The 15,385-nt window shown below is 44.0% G+C and overlaps 2 protein-coding genes across 2 annotated transcripts in view; one reads left to right on the top strand and one right to left on the bottom strand.

Moving 5' to 3' along the window:
• The window catches only part of LOC118099853 (beta/gamma crystallin domain-containing protein 1), a 26,416-nt gene extending 18,647 nt beyond the window's left edge, over positions 1-7,769 (top strand). Inside the window, exons 17-25 of the mRNA XM_047337999.1 lie at positions 261-387; positions 1,366-1,395; positions 1,553-1,665; positions 2,142-2,274; positions 3,273-3,412; positions 4,839-4,962; positions 5,540-5,698; positions 6,234-6,396; positions 7,013-7,769. Coding sequence (XP_047193955.1) covers positions 261-387; positions 1,366-1,395; positions 1,553-1,665; positions 2,142-2,274; positions 3,273-3,412; positions 4,839-4,962; positions 5,540-5,698; positions 6,234-6,396; positions 7,013-7,101 — 1,078 coding nt within the window. The 3' untranslated portion in view covers positions 7,102-7,769. The remainder of the gene's footprint in view (positions 1-260; positions 388-1,365; positions 1,396-1,552; positions 1,666-2,141; positions 2,275-3,272; positions 3,413-4,838; positions 4,963-5,539; positions 5,699-6,233; positions 6,397-7,012) is intronic.
• Positions 7,461-15,385, bottom strand: LOC118099267 (reticulon-4-interacting protein 1 homolog, mitochondrial). Its single transcript, XM_035143702.2, has 9 exons — positions 14,742-15,385; positions 14,499-14,650; positions 13,356-13,424; positions 12,834-12,958; positions 12,451-12,499; positions 12,210-12,346; positions 11,094-11,277; positions 9,598-9,693; positions 7,461-8,349 (listed from the first exon to the last, which is right to left on the bottom strand). Exons 1-9 carry the CDS (start codon positions 15,022-15,024, stop codon positions 8,146-8,148), a joined length of 1,299 nt encoding a protein of 432 aa, XP_034999593.1. The 5' UTR covers positions 15,025-15,385; the 3' UTR covers positions 7,461-8,145.

Raw genomic sequence — 15,385 nt, 5'->3', positions numbered from 1 at the left:
ATATGACACATTTGACAGGATTGCACAAAGAATAACAGAACCGCGGAGTGCCTCACGTGGGAGGAGATTTTCCACTTGGACTCCGACCAAAAACTGTTGACAGTCTGTGCATGAAAAATGAAAAACACTTTTGGGTCTTGTGTCTGTGTTTGTCTTCTAATTATGAGCAAATGAAAATGGAGAAACAAGAATGTCAGTGCAAATTGAAGGGTAATTATCCTCCTCTTCCTCCTCCTCCTCCTCTGTTTTCTCTCTCTCAGCTGGGTGGTGTTTGAAGAACCAGGCTTTTGTGGCGAGTCCTACATCCTGGAGAAAGGCCTGTATGGGAGCCCGGAGGACTGGGGAGGGCTGCAGCCCAGAGTTGCCTCAGCGATGACTGTCATTCTGGTAAAACAAACAAACACTGTGACTCAGAGAAAGTTACGAAATACAGTCACTTTGTCCTGTTGGAAACAAAGTTAAATTAATCGGATTTACTGCTTTCCATGATTAGTAATTGTGGACTTTTCCAGTATTGAAGCTGTATTCTCACTTCCCCAGAGACGTAGCCACGTGGCCAGGCACAGTATTCATGCTAAATCCAAATCTCTATGGCAGCACAAGGCAAAGGCACAAAAAACACAGGAATAAATCAATCTGCTCGGGGGTTAGAGAGGAAAATACTTGAGTCATGAGACTGGAACGTTATAAACATCTCGGATGATGAAGGTGAGTCATCATGAACGATGATGGCAAACAGACGTACATGTCGTGCAAAGTCTTCTGCAGAGTTACAGCTTCACTGCGGAGGCTACTGACGAGCGTTTAGTTTTACACTTAACAAGCAAACTGCAGCAAATCCAACTCCAACGATCATTGTTGGCCTTGTCCTTCCTACCAAGGTTTCCATGGGGCCTTAGAAAGTTTAATAATAATAACTTCCCTCGCGCTTTAAAATTCGTTTTTGTTTTGGCGGCATGCATCTTTTATAATGTCTCTGTGTCTTGTAGTTCTTTCTCAACAATACAGATATTTGGGCGCTATGATAAAACTCCAAACAAGACCTTTGTTTGGTTTTGTCCTCTGATTTTGTTCATGGTTTATGTTTGTGGGTTTTTGATTTAAAAACTCCATCAGGTCACTTCACCTTATCTTAAGTAATTTTGGGTCTCTGATGTTTCTTCATATCTGTCACACTTGACTTTGGTTTTCAATTTAATTCATTATGGTCTTAAAAAGTCTGAAGTCTGAGCCTGCACATCCACCACTGCTCTGGTTACACACATAGCATGGAAATAATAAAGCCATTTTTAACTTTAATGATCTTCTGTGGTTCAGTGGCTGTAAATGAGTCTCATCATCATTATCTTGTTTTTTTTTCTCCAGGATGATTTCGAGAACGCAGCCAAGTTTAAGGTAGGCGATTTAAATACAACATAAAGAACACATCTAATCCTGCTGAGATACTGTCTGCCTTATCCTGTGGAGTGTGAGAGACGCTCAGAGTGGATGACTCAGGCTCATTGTTCTCTCTGTGTGTGTGTTTGTGTGTCTGTCTGTGTGTGTACCCCAGGTGCAGCTTTACTCTGATCCCGGTTTTCAAGGCTCCGTCGTGGCTCTGGAGGACGGCGCCGCCTCCCTGCAAGACGGCTTCTCTGTGGCCTCCTGCAAGGTTGTGGCTGGCAAGTGAGTTGGATTTCAATCGTAGATATGTCTTTGAAACACTGGATCAGAGCCCCCCCCCTTATTGAATTTCCCCAGCGGTGATGCCCCGACAGTATCTGCGGTACTCGAGGCGGCCGCAGGCTGTGACTGCTCCACTTATAAACATGTCGCATGTGGCAGCAGCGGGGGATATAGTGTACATCTTCCATTTTTCATAATGCAGCATCCACGTAAATTCTCAGTGGGCTATTTGCCCTCAAGCATAAATAATATATCATACATATTCATACGTACATAACTCACTGTGTGCTCGCAGTAATTGAATGTGTACACTGTATGTAGTGACTCATTCTGTGCATCTGTGTGTGTGTGTGTGTGTGTGTGTGTGTGTGTGTGTGTGTGTGTGTGTGTGTGTGTGTGTGTGTGTGTGTGTGTGTGTGTGTGTGTGTGTGTGTGTGTGTGTGTGTGTGTGTGTGTGTGTGTGTGTGTGTTTTCAGCTGGGTGGCGTTTGAGGCTGAGGCGTTCACAGGCCGGATGTATGTGTTAGAAATCGGGAGCTACCCAGACCTGAGGTCGATGGGCTGTGCTGACGGCAGCTCCTCCATCCTCTCGCTGCAGACTGTCGGCTTTGTAAGTAGTTGCAGTTTCCAAGGCAGCGTAATTTAAAGCTGCGCCAACTTACGACCAAACTAAACCATCTTTCAGCTCAATGTATCGGATTTTTTATGGCCGCAACTTTAATCCTTTCAGTCTTACTGGTTTATTAGTATGGCATAGTTTAACAGTTTGTAGCATAGACTGACAAATAAAGTTAAATGTGAAGCCAGCTCATCTTTAAGTTGATCCCTGGTGGCTGGCTGCAGTACAGGTCATAGAGCCGGCCTCCTCCACGTTATTGAATGGGTTAAGGTCACATCGAATAACATGTTCTGACATTTAAGGCAGTTTAAGATCAAGTTTTTCTGGTAAGTTTAGTTTCAATTAGTTAATGATGCGATAGAAACTGGGTGAAAGGTCACACAACAATCACTTCTTTGCAAACTCTGGCTCCAAATGACGTCGAAAGCTCAGGATGTTGGCACCGGGGATATTTTAGTTTCGTTTTTGTACAACAGGATGAAGTGGAGTAGTGTCTTCCATCTTTATATACAGTTTGATGGTTTTAGGCTCTATGTCTGCTGCTCTTATAGTGATTATCTGTGTTTGCCACTTGTTTCCATCAATATAAAGATTAAAAAATAAGCAGCTTAAAGGTTTCAGTTTTGAATTTTACAGGCCACAATGTGTGCAGGAAGGATTTAAATAGATAAACAGGGCTCTAATTAAAGGATCCATAAATAGCATAACACTATTCATAGTTTTGCATAATGCGAAAGATAAACAACATTACACAGACAGTTTAAACAAACTTTTATAGAGTGAAAAAGAATGTTTTCATAACCTAGTTAAAAAAACAAATCCGCTGACATGAGTGAACTTTTTAGAAAACCACCTGTATCCCTGTTAGAAAAGGAGCGACGGTACTGAAGCACACATTCATATGAGCTTGTCCCATTTCCACAGGGACCTCGGTTTCAACCTGTGTCACCTGAATAATGTTCTTTCTCCGTCTCCCTCGCGCTCGGCAGGAGTTCTCGCTGCCGTCCATCACTCTTTTCGAGCGCTGCGGTCTGCGGGGGAAGAGGCTGGTGCTGACCGACGGCTGCGTTAACCTTCAGCTGGCTGGAGGCTGCAGCCGGGTTCAGTCTGTGCTCGTGGAAGGAGGCATGTGAGTACAGCGCAAGCGGGCGTGTTACATAGCAAGTCATAAAGAAACAACCCCAGACGTCACCAAGTTCGTGCACAACGGCCCCCTGTGTGTTTGTGTGTGTGAGACTGAATCTCCAGTGATGTGAGGGCATCACATGAAACAGAATATCTTAGTTTTCCCACACATGTCCCTCAGTGGCCCCGGTTGCTTCACAGCAGCTGCAGCGTCTTTTAATCTCTTTTCGAATTCAGACGTTGGCAGCTGCCAAGTCGACGTGTCAAACATTTTTTTAAATTCTCGCTGGCAGCCGGTTGCAGGGTTCCTTTGCATAAAAGAAAAACAACCACGCCTGTGTATGTTTACCACCATGGTAACAATAACTGTGTCAGATGCAAAGCAAAGTACCACGGCTCAAAGGTGAACGATTTAGAGATAACAAAACAGGGAAAATCTGAGATGCCTGTTAAAATTTGCATCTTGCTGGTATGTTGAATTTGCTGTAGATATTTTTCACATGTGCAAAATCAGCATTTAATCCACGTCTGTTAGCGAAACAGCTTCTTGAGGTTATTTTTTTGTCTCGTGATGACGTGAAGCATTTTGTGCCCTGGCATGATGTTTCACAGATTCAGATTTACGGCAGTGCAGAGCTCAGGGTTTTTGCGCATGTTATTACTTACAGTATATTACAGTACGACAGGGCTGCCAGATGCAGCACTGATGGAAACCTGCTGCTGATGTGTGAGATTCAGGCTGTAGGTGCGAGCCCATGCTGAGGAAATAAAGGACTCGCAGTGAGCCAGAGCCGTCTGTGGAGTGGCACATTCCTGACGCAGGAGAGACAGGCAGTCAGCCAGAGGACAGGGCGATGGGGTTAAAACGTTTACAGTGTCGCGGAGACATTGGATGGTTGTGGAGCTCAGCACCTTTTGAGAGATTGTTTAGATGCTGCATGGAAGAGAGGACTCAATAAACTCACGAGAAAAAACTTTTTAGTGCAGGATACTTTGCCGAGGCCGTAATCTCAAAACCAAACTAGCAGCATAATGTTACAGGAGCCAACCCTGAAAAAATTGAAAGAATAGGCATTTTTCTTCAAAACTTCTGGCCTAACTCTTAACTTTATACCCTCACAAGTTGTTAAAATATACCAAATTACACAAGCTCATAGATATCAGCCTCCTGAATGTGCCTGATTTTTTTTAAAATCTAGATATCTGCATTATTTCTTGAGAAATTCACAAAAACGCCCTGTCCTGATTTGCCCCTTTTTTAAATCAAATCTGTTTCCAAAGTTTAGGAGTTCCTCCTTTGTCCACACTGCGCCCGTCCACTGACTTACACCCTATAATACATGAACACAACACAACAAACAGTATTTATCTTGTGTTGTGTCTGATTGAATATGTAAAACCTGACTGTGTTTGTCTGTCTTTGTTACCAGGTGGATTCTTTACGAGGGAATCAACTACCTGGGAGCTCAGATTCTACTGAAACCCGATGAGATTCACGACTGGCGGAAGCTCAGCAGCTGGAACAAAATCGGATCCCTCCGCCCTCTGTTACAGGTGCGTCCCGTTCCACTTGCATACAGATGCCATTAATTACACTGTTGTTAGATATTAGATATGACTGAAGAGCATCAACAGCCCACTTACTGAATATAAATATATATATATATATATATGTATTTATTCTCTGCAACATCTCCTTATACATATTCACTAATGCAGTATACATCCTTGTGCAGTGACCCTGTGCCACTGCAATTAATTCAAGCACTTTTCTCTTCCCATAATATTCCTTCTTTCTGTAGTGAAATGTGTAGATTTACATTTTCTCTGTATTTTCTATCGTATTTTCATTTTATTTAAATTGCCTATTTTTATTTTATTTCATACCTTCACATATTCTGCTGTTTGCCTCGATTTTGCTGCTGTAACAGTTGAATCTTATCTTATCTTGCAGTTAAGACTTTTTCAGCATGTGATATAGAATTTTTTAAAGTATTATTAAATGTAATTGCAGGTAAGAGAGTTGTGAGAAACTTTGATGAGGGACACGTTCTTTATGCCGGTGAAAACTGACCTAATTCTTCTAAAAGTTTTCCTCATGTCTTCTTTCATGTATTTCCCCCCCGAGCAGAAGCAGGTGCACTTCCGTGTGAGGAACCGACATTCGGGGCTCATGATGTCAGTGACGGGGGATTTAGACGAAGTTAAACTGATGCGGATACAAGAGACAGAGGAGACGGGCGAATTCGAGCAGATCTGGATCCATCAGAACGGACATCTCCACTGCAAGGTACAGCACCATCATCCTACTAATAACCAGGGTCAGAGGTCAGGGGAGTTTGTGCTGAGTAGTAATGATGGAGCCGTGTGTGTATTCACCTTCATGCATATTAACCCATCACCATCTAATCTCCTAAAACATACATTCAAATTCATGCATGTCCCACTTTTTTTTACTTTTGCTGACTTTAAAAAGTTTCCGAACAGCATATTCTTAGGTGTGTGTATAGGTTTTTCCAAACGGTCAGACATATTAAAAGGTAACCACTCATGTAGTTTTAAATTTAAAAAAAAATAGCTGTGAACATCTGCCTTTGTTGAAAGTGGAAATGTTGTGGATAAAGAAAAACTAAATCACCCGTCACTGCCAATCAGAGCTTGCTGTGATGACTGCAGAGCCATTTGAAGACTGTACCCTTTCAGTTACTGGGTGTGGACGGGTTTCCTCTCCAGTATGAAAAGGGCTTGGGACCAGCCCAGCTCTACTCTGTTCTTCAAAATGTCACCAGAGAAAATAACCAGCTGCTGTCCTTGTGTGTTTCCAGCTGCTGGAGGAGTACTGCCTGGGTCCCAGCGGCAGCCTGACGATGGCAGGAAGCCGCGTGGGTCTCACCCAAGAGTCGGGCGACCACGTCCACCTCTGGAGTATCACCCCCGACGGCTTTATCCGCTACACCCACTCCTCTAATCTGGTCCTGGAAGTCAAAGGTGAGCAGCTATAATCCACTTGTATTACTTCCTGCTGGGTGAGTTCAGCAAATGTCAGAAAGCATTCAGAATGCCAAGGAAGTATTTCATGCTTATATCAGCATCTGTAAGTCTTGTTGAATCTTTTCACGCAGCACAGACAATGATCTAAGATACCATGTTAATGTCAACACTGAAGGTTTTTACAGTGCGCCACAACATTAGTGTTTCACTTAGGAGGCAACTTCTATTTATTAATTACCAATTTAACTTCAAACAAACCCCATATGAGCAGAATTATCGTTAGAAGGATCAACTTGTGCCGACGCTTGTGGGTATTTACATCCTGGGGGTCAACATATATCACTGTCAATTAGTGACACCTAGTGGACTAAACTATGTTATGGTTCACTGCATGTAGATGTACACGTGTAGTATTCAAGATGACTTTTAAAGTGAAATATAAGAGGAATTAAATATTTTCGACAGTACCATATAATTGGCCCCTATCTGAACAGAACAAGGTTTTACAATGGCTCATGGTGCGTGATAATAAATGACTGTCGTTTATCTTTAACAACAAACAAGCTGCAGGGAATTAAAAATATATAATTTTTTTCCCATCCGTCTCTCTCAGGGGGCCACAACTACGACAAAAACCAAGTCATTCTGAACACCCTCGACGCAAATAAACCCCAACAAAGGTGGGATGTGGAGATTATCTGAGAAACCTCCGAAGCTGCTCGACAGGATCTTAATATCAGCCGAGGCACAGCCGCGTGACGAGTGCTGGAGGACGAGGTACGCTGGAGCAGAGCGGAGAGGATATGGATCTCTCCCGGAGAATGTACGAATACCCACTGAATATGCAAATAGAAGTCTGAACTCGTAATACTTCATATTTTACACTTCCAGTAATATATCCAAAGATTTGTATTTTATCTTTTCGTTGAATAAATCTGTTTGCCCTGATGTTAATTAACTTAAAACAGTGTTAACACGTCTTCCTGTATTTGTATTCGACGTTCCTCAGTATATTCCAGCTGCACGCACAGAAAGGAAACAAAAAACAATATCTCCTGAAATGTCTTTTATCGGTTTTTTAATCAACACCATACACACAAGTCTTTTGTTAACAAAATAAAAGTATTTTTGTCAATAAATACATTGTACAGTAGAATGAGCAGGTACTTGGTGTACTACAGTGTGGAAGCGCATAAAGTGTCATTATTTGTTGTTCCCTCACAGGCTTTTTCTGCTCAGAGTAATAACATGAGATGCATGATGGGAAAAATGAGCGCTCATGGAGACAAATGTAAAATAATGTAAATAGTTATCTGCCTTATCGTGCTGCTTCACCTTGTACTGGACATAAACGCATCTATTGACAAACATCTCCAGCTCTGTATGATATTTATGTATTATTCTCTCACTCCTTGTTTGGTAGGATGCAGCAGACAGAAAGCTTTCAAACCCCTGGCTGACCTTACAGTCTGCAGTTGATGTGTGTGTGTATATATATATATATATTAGCTTCAGCATGACAGAAACACAGCATAACTCGAGCACCTTGTGAAAACTTCCCTTTAACAAGAACAACCGTCTTTGGCCCGCTCCCATTACGAGCTCGGATCACGCTCGTACTCTGTCGCTCCACAGCAGCACCTCTGATTTGTTTGGACAGTACAATCTGATGCTGTCAAGCAAACGTCTTGTAAAGGTGAGAAGACTCACAGAGGCTTTATTCCCTTGGTGATCAGCTTCCCCTCTTTAGTTCTGCTGTGCTGTTCCGTGCGCTCCTCGCTCTGACTCGGCAGACTCTGTGCAGACATGCTGCACCAGCTCCTCGGCCTGTCTGGTGTCATTTTCAACCACCCTGACGACCGTCTTCCCTCTGGCGTGGCCCAGCTCCAGCTTCTGAAAAGCCTGGGGCACCTGGGAGAAAGGGAACTGGGCCTCAACGACTGGCAGGATCTGTGATGGGACGGCAGAAAGAAACACAAGGAATTGGGTGTTTAAAATAGGAAACATCAAGAGATCAAATATATATCTTGGTTCTGGCTGTGGGTTTGTTTTAATGGGTTGGAGGGGAACAGGTATCACAATTTAGCCAATTTCTAGACGGATAAACTTAAAGACTGAATAAAGATGGACGACATGCCTCCACTTCCTCCCACTATCCAGGAAGTAAGCCAAAACATCTTGGATAGTAATGCTGCCATCTTGTGTCGATGGCCTCATTTGGGGCCTGCGTGTACACGAGCAATCTGGGGATGGAGCTGCGGTATCACGGTTCTCTGACACACGCTTGACCGATCATGAGAAGGTCTCAGCTGTCAATCATGACACTTTACTCTGTTTTTATAGCAACCAATAACTAATTGAAACAAAACTTGTGATAAGAACTACCCCAAAATGACAGAAACCATATGTATTTAACGTGGAACCAGCCACAAGGAAGTGGTCAAGACGCTTCACTCTATCATATTATTTAATCGATTCAAACAAACAAGGACCCACAAGTTTCTAATGCTACATCATCTCTGCTTTGATAGGCGCTAATGTGAAAAGGTGAGGGAGGGGTTCAGAATGTGATGAGGCTGAACAATCCTGTGGTCGTCCCACAACACCGGCAGCCGGGCTTGTTATTCTGGTCAGCATCTCTTGTCGCTAACAATGAATGGGGAGCGCGGTGGCGTCACACTGGGAACTATCCACACTTCTGGCTGAGAATGGGACGCGCGGAGGGAGCGTGCGAGTGTTGGTTTTTGTGCGGGAGAGCTGTGTGTGTGTGGGTGTGTGTGTGCGTGTGTGTGTCCACGGCTTCCTGCCACTGGTCCGAGTGCGCCGCTTGTAGTAAAGCCCCGGGACAAAAGGACAGAGGTTGCCCACGCTTTGGCGAATGGCTGCTCAGCACTGTTTAAAAAATCCATTCACCGTCTCCTGGCGCCTGACTTGATTGCCCAGCTGCCAACAGTGCACGCCGCCCATCAACCAACCAGCACAGCGGGAATGCTCGCTCCTTAACAAAGCCTTGAATACAGGCATGTATGGAATCCATGGTATGTTCATATTCATTGCTGTATGATCTCCATCCCTGCATCAGTTTCCCCCCCCCAGGCTGTGACTGTTGTGCAAATGAGAGGATTTCCATCTCAACCTCTCTTGTCAGGGTGAGTGGTTCTGAATGACAAGTATGTGGGAAGTGAGGCAGAACAGTACCTTCCCCGCATCCACCAGTTTCCTGACCTCGTCCAGGAAGGGCCCGTCCGGAGCGTATAACCCCCACCGGTAGAAGACTCCACTTGATATAATGTTCTAAAAAAGAAAACACAGTAGAGGCAATGAGAAGTCTGGCAGTCTGTTCCTCACTGGGTGTTCAAAGAACACACACAGTCACTATCTGGGTTATTCTTATTTGAGCACTACATTTTCATAGATGTCACCGGTTTTGATATAAAACAGAAAATATAGTGTTTAGTCAGAATTTACATTTGGAGATTTAGGAATCATTGCAATCATTTTTTAAGATAAATATTTATAAGCTGAAATATCAGTATCCTAAATTTGAATAATAGTCAGCCAATATTTATTTTACAAGTATAAACTATAAACATCTTCACCAGAGAGCACCTAAAATACAACAAAGAGAAAAAAAGACAAACTCCCATGTATTACTCTAGAAACTTTGATATGTGACATTATAAATTACTCTGTGGCATTGCTTTGTCACACTTTCTGGTAAAACTATCCCTGCCTGCTTTGGAAAAAAAATAAAAGGCTCTCCCTGATCATTCACTGCTGCCAAGAAGTTAAACACTAGAGGGCTCAGTTGCACTGTGCTCTCCCATATGATAGAGACATGCTGCCCAGAGCCAGACACTGAGGGTGTGACTGCTGCGGATGAACTCCGCCAAACTGACCAGCTGCACGCTCACGGGGACAAAGGGGCCCGGAGGCTTGGCAAGAAACACACAAACACTGGTATTTGACGGGGGGAGATGGGCCGCAATCTGCACAAACACCTGAAAACTGCCGGTTCAGCAGTAAACACATGCGGACGCAAACACACATACACGTGGCATTTACACTAACGCTCACGCACACAGTGTACACCACCCAGCTCCTGCTGCACACACACAAAGCGGCAGCCATGCTGTCATCAGTGCCTCCACCGCTCAGGACAACTTGACTCAGTTCCTGTAGCAGCTCCACCCTGTCCTCAGCTATTCACCCACTACCCTCATTACACGTGTACTCCACTGACAGAGCAGCTGGTGAGACAGGACATACACACAAAACTCTGCTGCTGCTGCAAACGGTCGATTTATTACACTCTGTAGGATTCTTTTCTACAGATCAAGCATAAACCAACTCTACAAAAGGGAGAATATGAAGCCAAGTCAAGTTATTACACAAGTTTCTCCTCCCACTGTTCCACAGAACTTGATTAATCTGATCAAACGGAGTGGAATTAAAACATTGCAAAAACTTCTACTGGCTGGAACAGGTGTGTGTGTGTGTCTATGTAAAGATATTGCACCCTATTACACAATTATGTCTTTTCATTGCCACGGACGGTTGAGTATTCCATTTTGGTTTGGGAGGACCCGAGCACCACACCCTCGCTTAAGGCCTCACAAATAGTGCCAGGCTCAAAACAGGAATTCAAAATGAACGTCGGAGTCGAGGATTCTGAAAACTGTTTTCATGTTTACCTGTATGGCCTTGGTGCACAAGGTGATTCCAGCGTTAACTGTCCCGTCCAGCAGGCCCATGGAGTCGGTGTTGCGGAGTAAAGGTGTTACCAGCGTTATGTACTTTGCCCCCGACCAGGGCTTCAGCAGGCCCATCGCCCACTGCTCCGTCTCTCCACCGATGTTGTCCAAAATCACATCAAACCTGAGCGTGCAAACACAGACAGTCAGACTTTAGAGGAGTCACAGTGGAGGAAGGCTTAAAATACTGAAGTATACCTACACACTTCATAACAGCGTTTATAAAGAATACTTTATCATATCAGGTCACTACTCTTCTGTTAGAGCGCAGATTTCAAGGGTATGTTGGAAAAATATCATCGTTTTGTCTTCAAGCCAAAGCTGGGGGTTATTTTGAGGGCAGGAAGGGGGACTAGCATCCACTCAGGCCTTTAGCCCTGGTATCCATGGAAACTAAAAAAGAGATTCAGGGAAGCTGTTGACCACATTTGGTGTTTAAAAGGGGAGAAGCACATTCAGTTTCAGCAGTCGTGGATGATAGCTTTTCATTAGCACCTTAATTACCTCCACCAAGGACGTTATGTTTGTCACCCCTGTCCATTTGTTTGTTTGTTTGTTGGTTGGTTGCTCTGTTTGTCTGCAGGATTATGCAAAAACTACAGAGCACATTTCCATGAAACATGATGGGAGGATGGGACGAGGGCCAAGGTCGAACCCATTACATTTTGGCAGAGATCCAGACAAATGGGTGACTCACAGATTTTATTTTTTTAAAGCACTACCTTTAACATTGCGAGATTGGGCGTTGTTTTTTTTTACTATTTAACAGATTTCCCAAGAAAATAATTTGTGGATCTTGATATAAAAAAACGGTCATATTTAGGCGACTAATATCTATGAGTAGATTTAAATGTGGCTTCATTGGCAGGTCAGCTCTAACCCATCAATTGTCGCATCATGATCTTAGCTATACGGCTTGATTGCATTTCATTGAACTGTTGGGCCTTAGCGGAGGTACAAGCTCTACTTAGTGACATTCTAGTTGAAGTGGCATTGACAAAAATGTTTTACTCTACTCTGATCTCTATCTACACTTTTCACAGAAAGACCACGTACTTCTCCATCATTTCTAGTTGTTCGGCAACATCTCCTGATGTGTAGTCCACCACCTCGTCAGCTCCCAGCCCTCGAACAAGGCCTTCTGCGTTCTGGGAGCAGGTGACTGTTACGTGGGCACCCCAGGCCTTCAATAACTGGCAACAACAGGGACATGCACACAGAACAAAAAAGAGAGACGCATTAAACTCATTCAGGGTTTTAAAAGAGTCACATTTACATGCAGGACACTTTGTCTTACTTGAATAGAGAAAGTTCCGACACCTCCCGATCCTCCAGTGATCAAAACTCTAGGAGAGTTAAATTACACATCAAGTGATATTTTTTTACAGTCCACAAGTTAAAGAAAAGATTTTTAAAACTCTTTTGATGTCAATTAAAATGAAGCAGAGGAGCAATTTCACCACCGGAGAAAATGTGGTGAAAAAAAGCATCTTATCAAAGTAACGATCTGCTTGACTGCACTGATTTCTCTTCAGGAAAAGAGCACATTAAGAAACTCCAGCGCCTTGAGAGAAACGACTCAAGCCTTGATGACAGTTTATAATATTTTTCAGGAACTTAGAATTCGGAACTAATGTTCTGTGCTTGGACGAGGTTATCCAAGGTCAGGCTGATGCTTGCCTTTTATTTGAAGAGCTTTCTCTGCAGAGACCACCTCCACTGACCAGCGCGGACAGAGCGGTGCTGGCGACATAAGGGATTGATGCTGCCTCTGTGTGACTCACTAATTCCGGCTTACGGGAAACCTGCAAAAAAACAGCAACACAGACATTGTCCAAAGTTAGAAACAAACCAACATGTCAGCAGTCTTTTTAAATTCACAACCAAGTTCAGTCTAATCATCAGAGCTACAGTGAGGGCGACTAGCTAGGAGCTGCTGAATTAATGAAGTACAGGGAAAACACAGGGCAATTTGTGCGTCTCTGTAATTGCTGCCAAAGTGGCTCCTGCAAGCAAACAAACTTAATCCTAATTACAGGGAGTGCTTTGTCAAAACTTTTCACTACATTCTTACAATTTACATAACATACTGACAGGGAACTCGATTCGAAGCCAGTCTTTCGTTAGATGACAAACAGTAAACAGTCCTGGAGATTGTCTCTGAGATAAAAAATGAAAATATACAACAACTGCGCAGCTCACCTCATACTCTGTTAGAGTCACAAACTCTGCCAGACTTCCTTGTTTCCATGGAGGAACAGCAGCCCACACCTGGAACACAAATATGACACTTAACATGCAGATCATGACTCCGTTTAACCACCTCCTCATAATGTCTGAATCTGGTTAATTGTCCATTAAGCGCTTAGTCGGGTGTTCCAGTCGGTTGTTATCATCAAAATCATTTCCAGTGATGTCTTTTAAACTACTGGAAGATTACTGGGATACTATGTGCAGAAACAGGTGTTTTGTTCTATTATTTAATCACATTAACTGAATTTGCATGATTGTATTTCTCTCTGCAGGAAGACAATAGGCAGGAGACAGTCGACGATGTCTTGTGAGTCTCACTCGTGTGATAACCGAGCAGAAAGAACCTGGGGAGGGAGATATGCTGTGAAACTATACATTTGTTTAAACTCATCTATTTGATCTCAGTGTTTCGGTATGGTTACCACCTCTTTAACAGCTTTGGATGTGTTCACGATATTCGGTAGACTTACATTTACCACAACTTCTACATCAAAGTCGTTTTTTGTTGATATTGTCAAACAGGTGTTAATTCAGTGGTGGTGCTGTACTGGGCTGCAGAATATTCAGCAATAATAATAATCATTACGGTGATTACAGTTAAATTAATACCTCTTTGACCGTGCCAATGGGGCCTTGGTTTTCCTGTGCAGAGTTTGCATATTGTCCCTGTGTTGGACCTCCCACCGGTCAAAGACATGCAGGTTGAGGTTAGGCTAATCAAAGACTCTAAGGTGTCCATAGGTGTGAATGGGGGCATGAATGGTTGTTTGTCGCTGTGTGTTTGCCCTGAGATATGTTAGCATCCTGTCCAGTGTCGATAATGGATGGATGGATGGATGATTATTGGACTGTGTATCTCTACCACCCCCACTTATACTTTAAATATTTTATCGTATACGTCTTCACAGTGACAGCTTTGTAGTAGTTCCTGTGGCTGGACGTTCATCTCACTGCTGTGAACTTGTTCTTGACCTCTTTTGACCTTTTATTATTCTCATGCTCTTGTGTTTGACTGTTTTGTGAAACTAGACGCCTACATTTCCCCTCGGGGTCAATAAAGTATGGATCCATCTGTCCTCTTCAAGCTCGTACCTCATCTCCTGGAGCAAAATGTGTCACCTCCGCTCCACAGTCCACCACCACACCAGACACATCCCGACCCAGGATCAGAGGAAACTCGCTGTCCCCGTCCATCACAGACATCGGATCCCTTCTTAACTTAAGGAATTTTGCTCCATAACCACCTGTGGAAGAGAAGAGGACGGGATCAGGTGAGTTGATGTGTGATTGCTGCAAACCACTGATTCTCTAAGTTGTCCAGAGTCTGTCACTCACCCCTCATGGACAAATCAAGGGGGTTCAGACTGGCTGCGTGGACTTGGATCGTCAGCTCGGTGGGGGACGTGACGGTGGGTGCAGTGGCTTCCTCCGTGTACCTCAGAACCCCGTTGGAGCCATACTGGTCCACGACCCAGGCTGACATGCAGCTCTGCCGTCTTGAAGGTGAACTGCAGACATGTCTCCTGCAGCACACGCCGGCTAATGTTCGGGTCGAGCCTGCTGCTGCTGCTGCTGCTGCTTTAGCTCGGGACAAACACCGGAGCCAGGTCGATGCCATAGCTCCGACAGCAGCCGTGTAACTGGTCCTGCAGCTGGATGTCTGTGGCTGCAAGGTCCACTTCACCTCTGGAGGAACACTTGTCGTTTAGCTGCAGGGCCGGCTAGCTAGCTACCGAGGTTAGCTGCTCGGCTAACATTAGCATGCCCCAGGTTGTCCCCGCTCTGAAAAGACGTAGAAACGAGCTCAGCGGGTAAAATACACAAGCGACACACTCTCTGTTGACGTTAAGTGTTTTAACGAGTGTTTAAAATGGATGAAAGATGAACTATTGTCACTAAAACGAGCAGGTAACACGCCCCTCTCTAGCTAGGTGGCTACATAACAAGCTAATGTCACAGCACACAGCGTTAGCCAATCG

Source organism: Hippoglossus stenolepis, chromosome 20 (assembly GCF_022539355.2).
Source record: "Hippoglossus stenolepis isolate QCI-W04-F060 chromosome 20, HSTE1.2, whole genome shotgun sequence".
NCBI lineage: Eukaryota > Metazoa > Chordata > Actinopteri > Pleuronectiformes > Pleuronectidae > Hippoglossus > Hippoglossus stenolepis.
The sequence above is the reverse complement of the archived record's forward strand: the minus strand, read 5'-3'. Positions and strand labels throughout refer to the sequence as shown.

Coding starts and splice junctions, on each gene's coding strand:
- LOC118099267 (XM_035143702.2), bottom strand. CDS start 15,024: ATGGCATCGACCTGGCTCCGGTGTTTGTCCCGAGCTAAAGCAGCAGCA. Junction 12,959..13,355: donor TGACTCTAACAGAGTATGAG/GTGAGCTGCGCA, acceptor GTTTTTTTGCAG/GTTTCCCGTAAGCCGGAATT. Junction 11,278..12,209: donor CAACTAGAAATGATGGAGAA/GTACGTGGTCTT, acceptor TTGCACGCTCAG/GTTTGATGTGATTTTGGACA.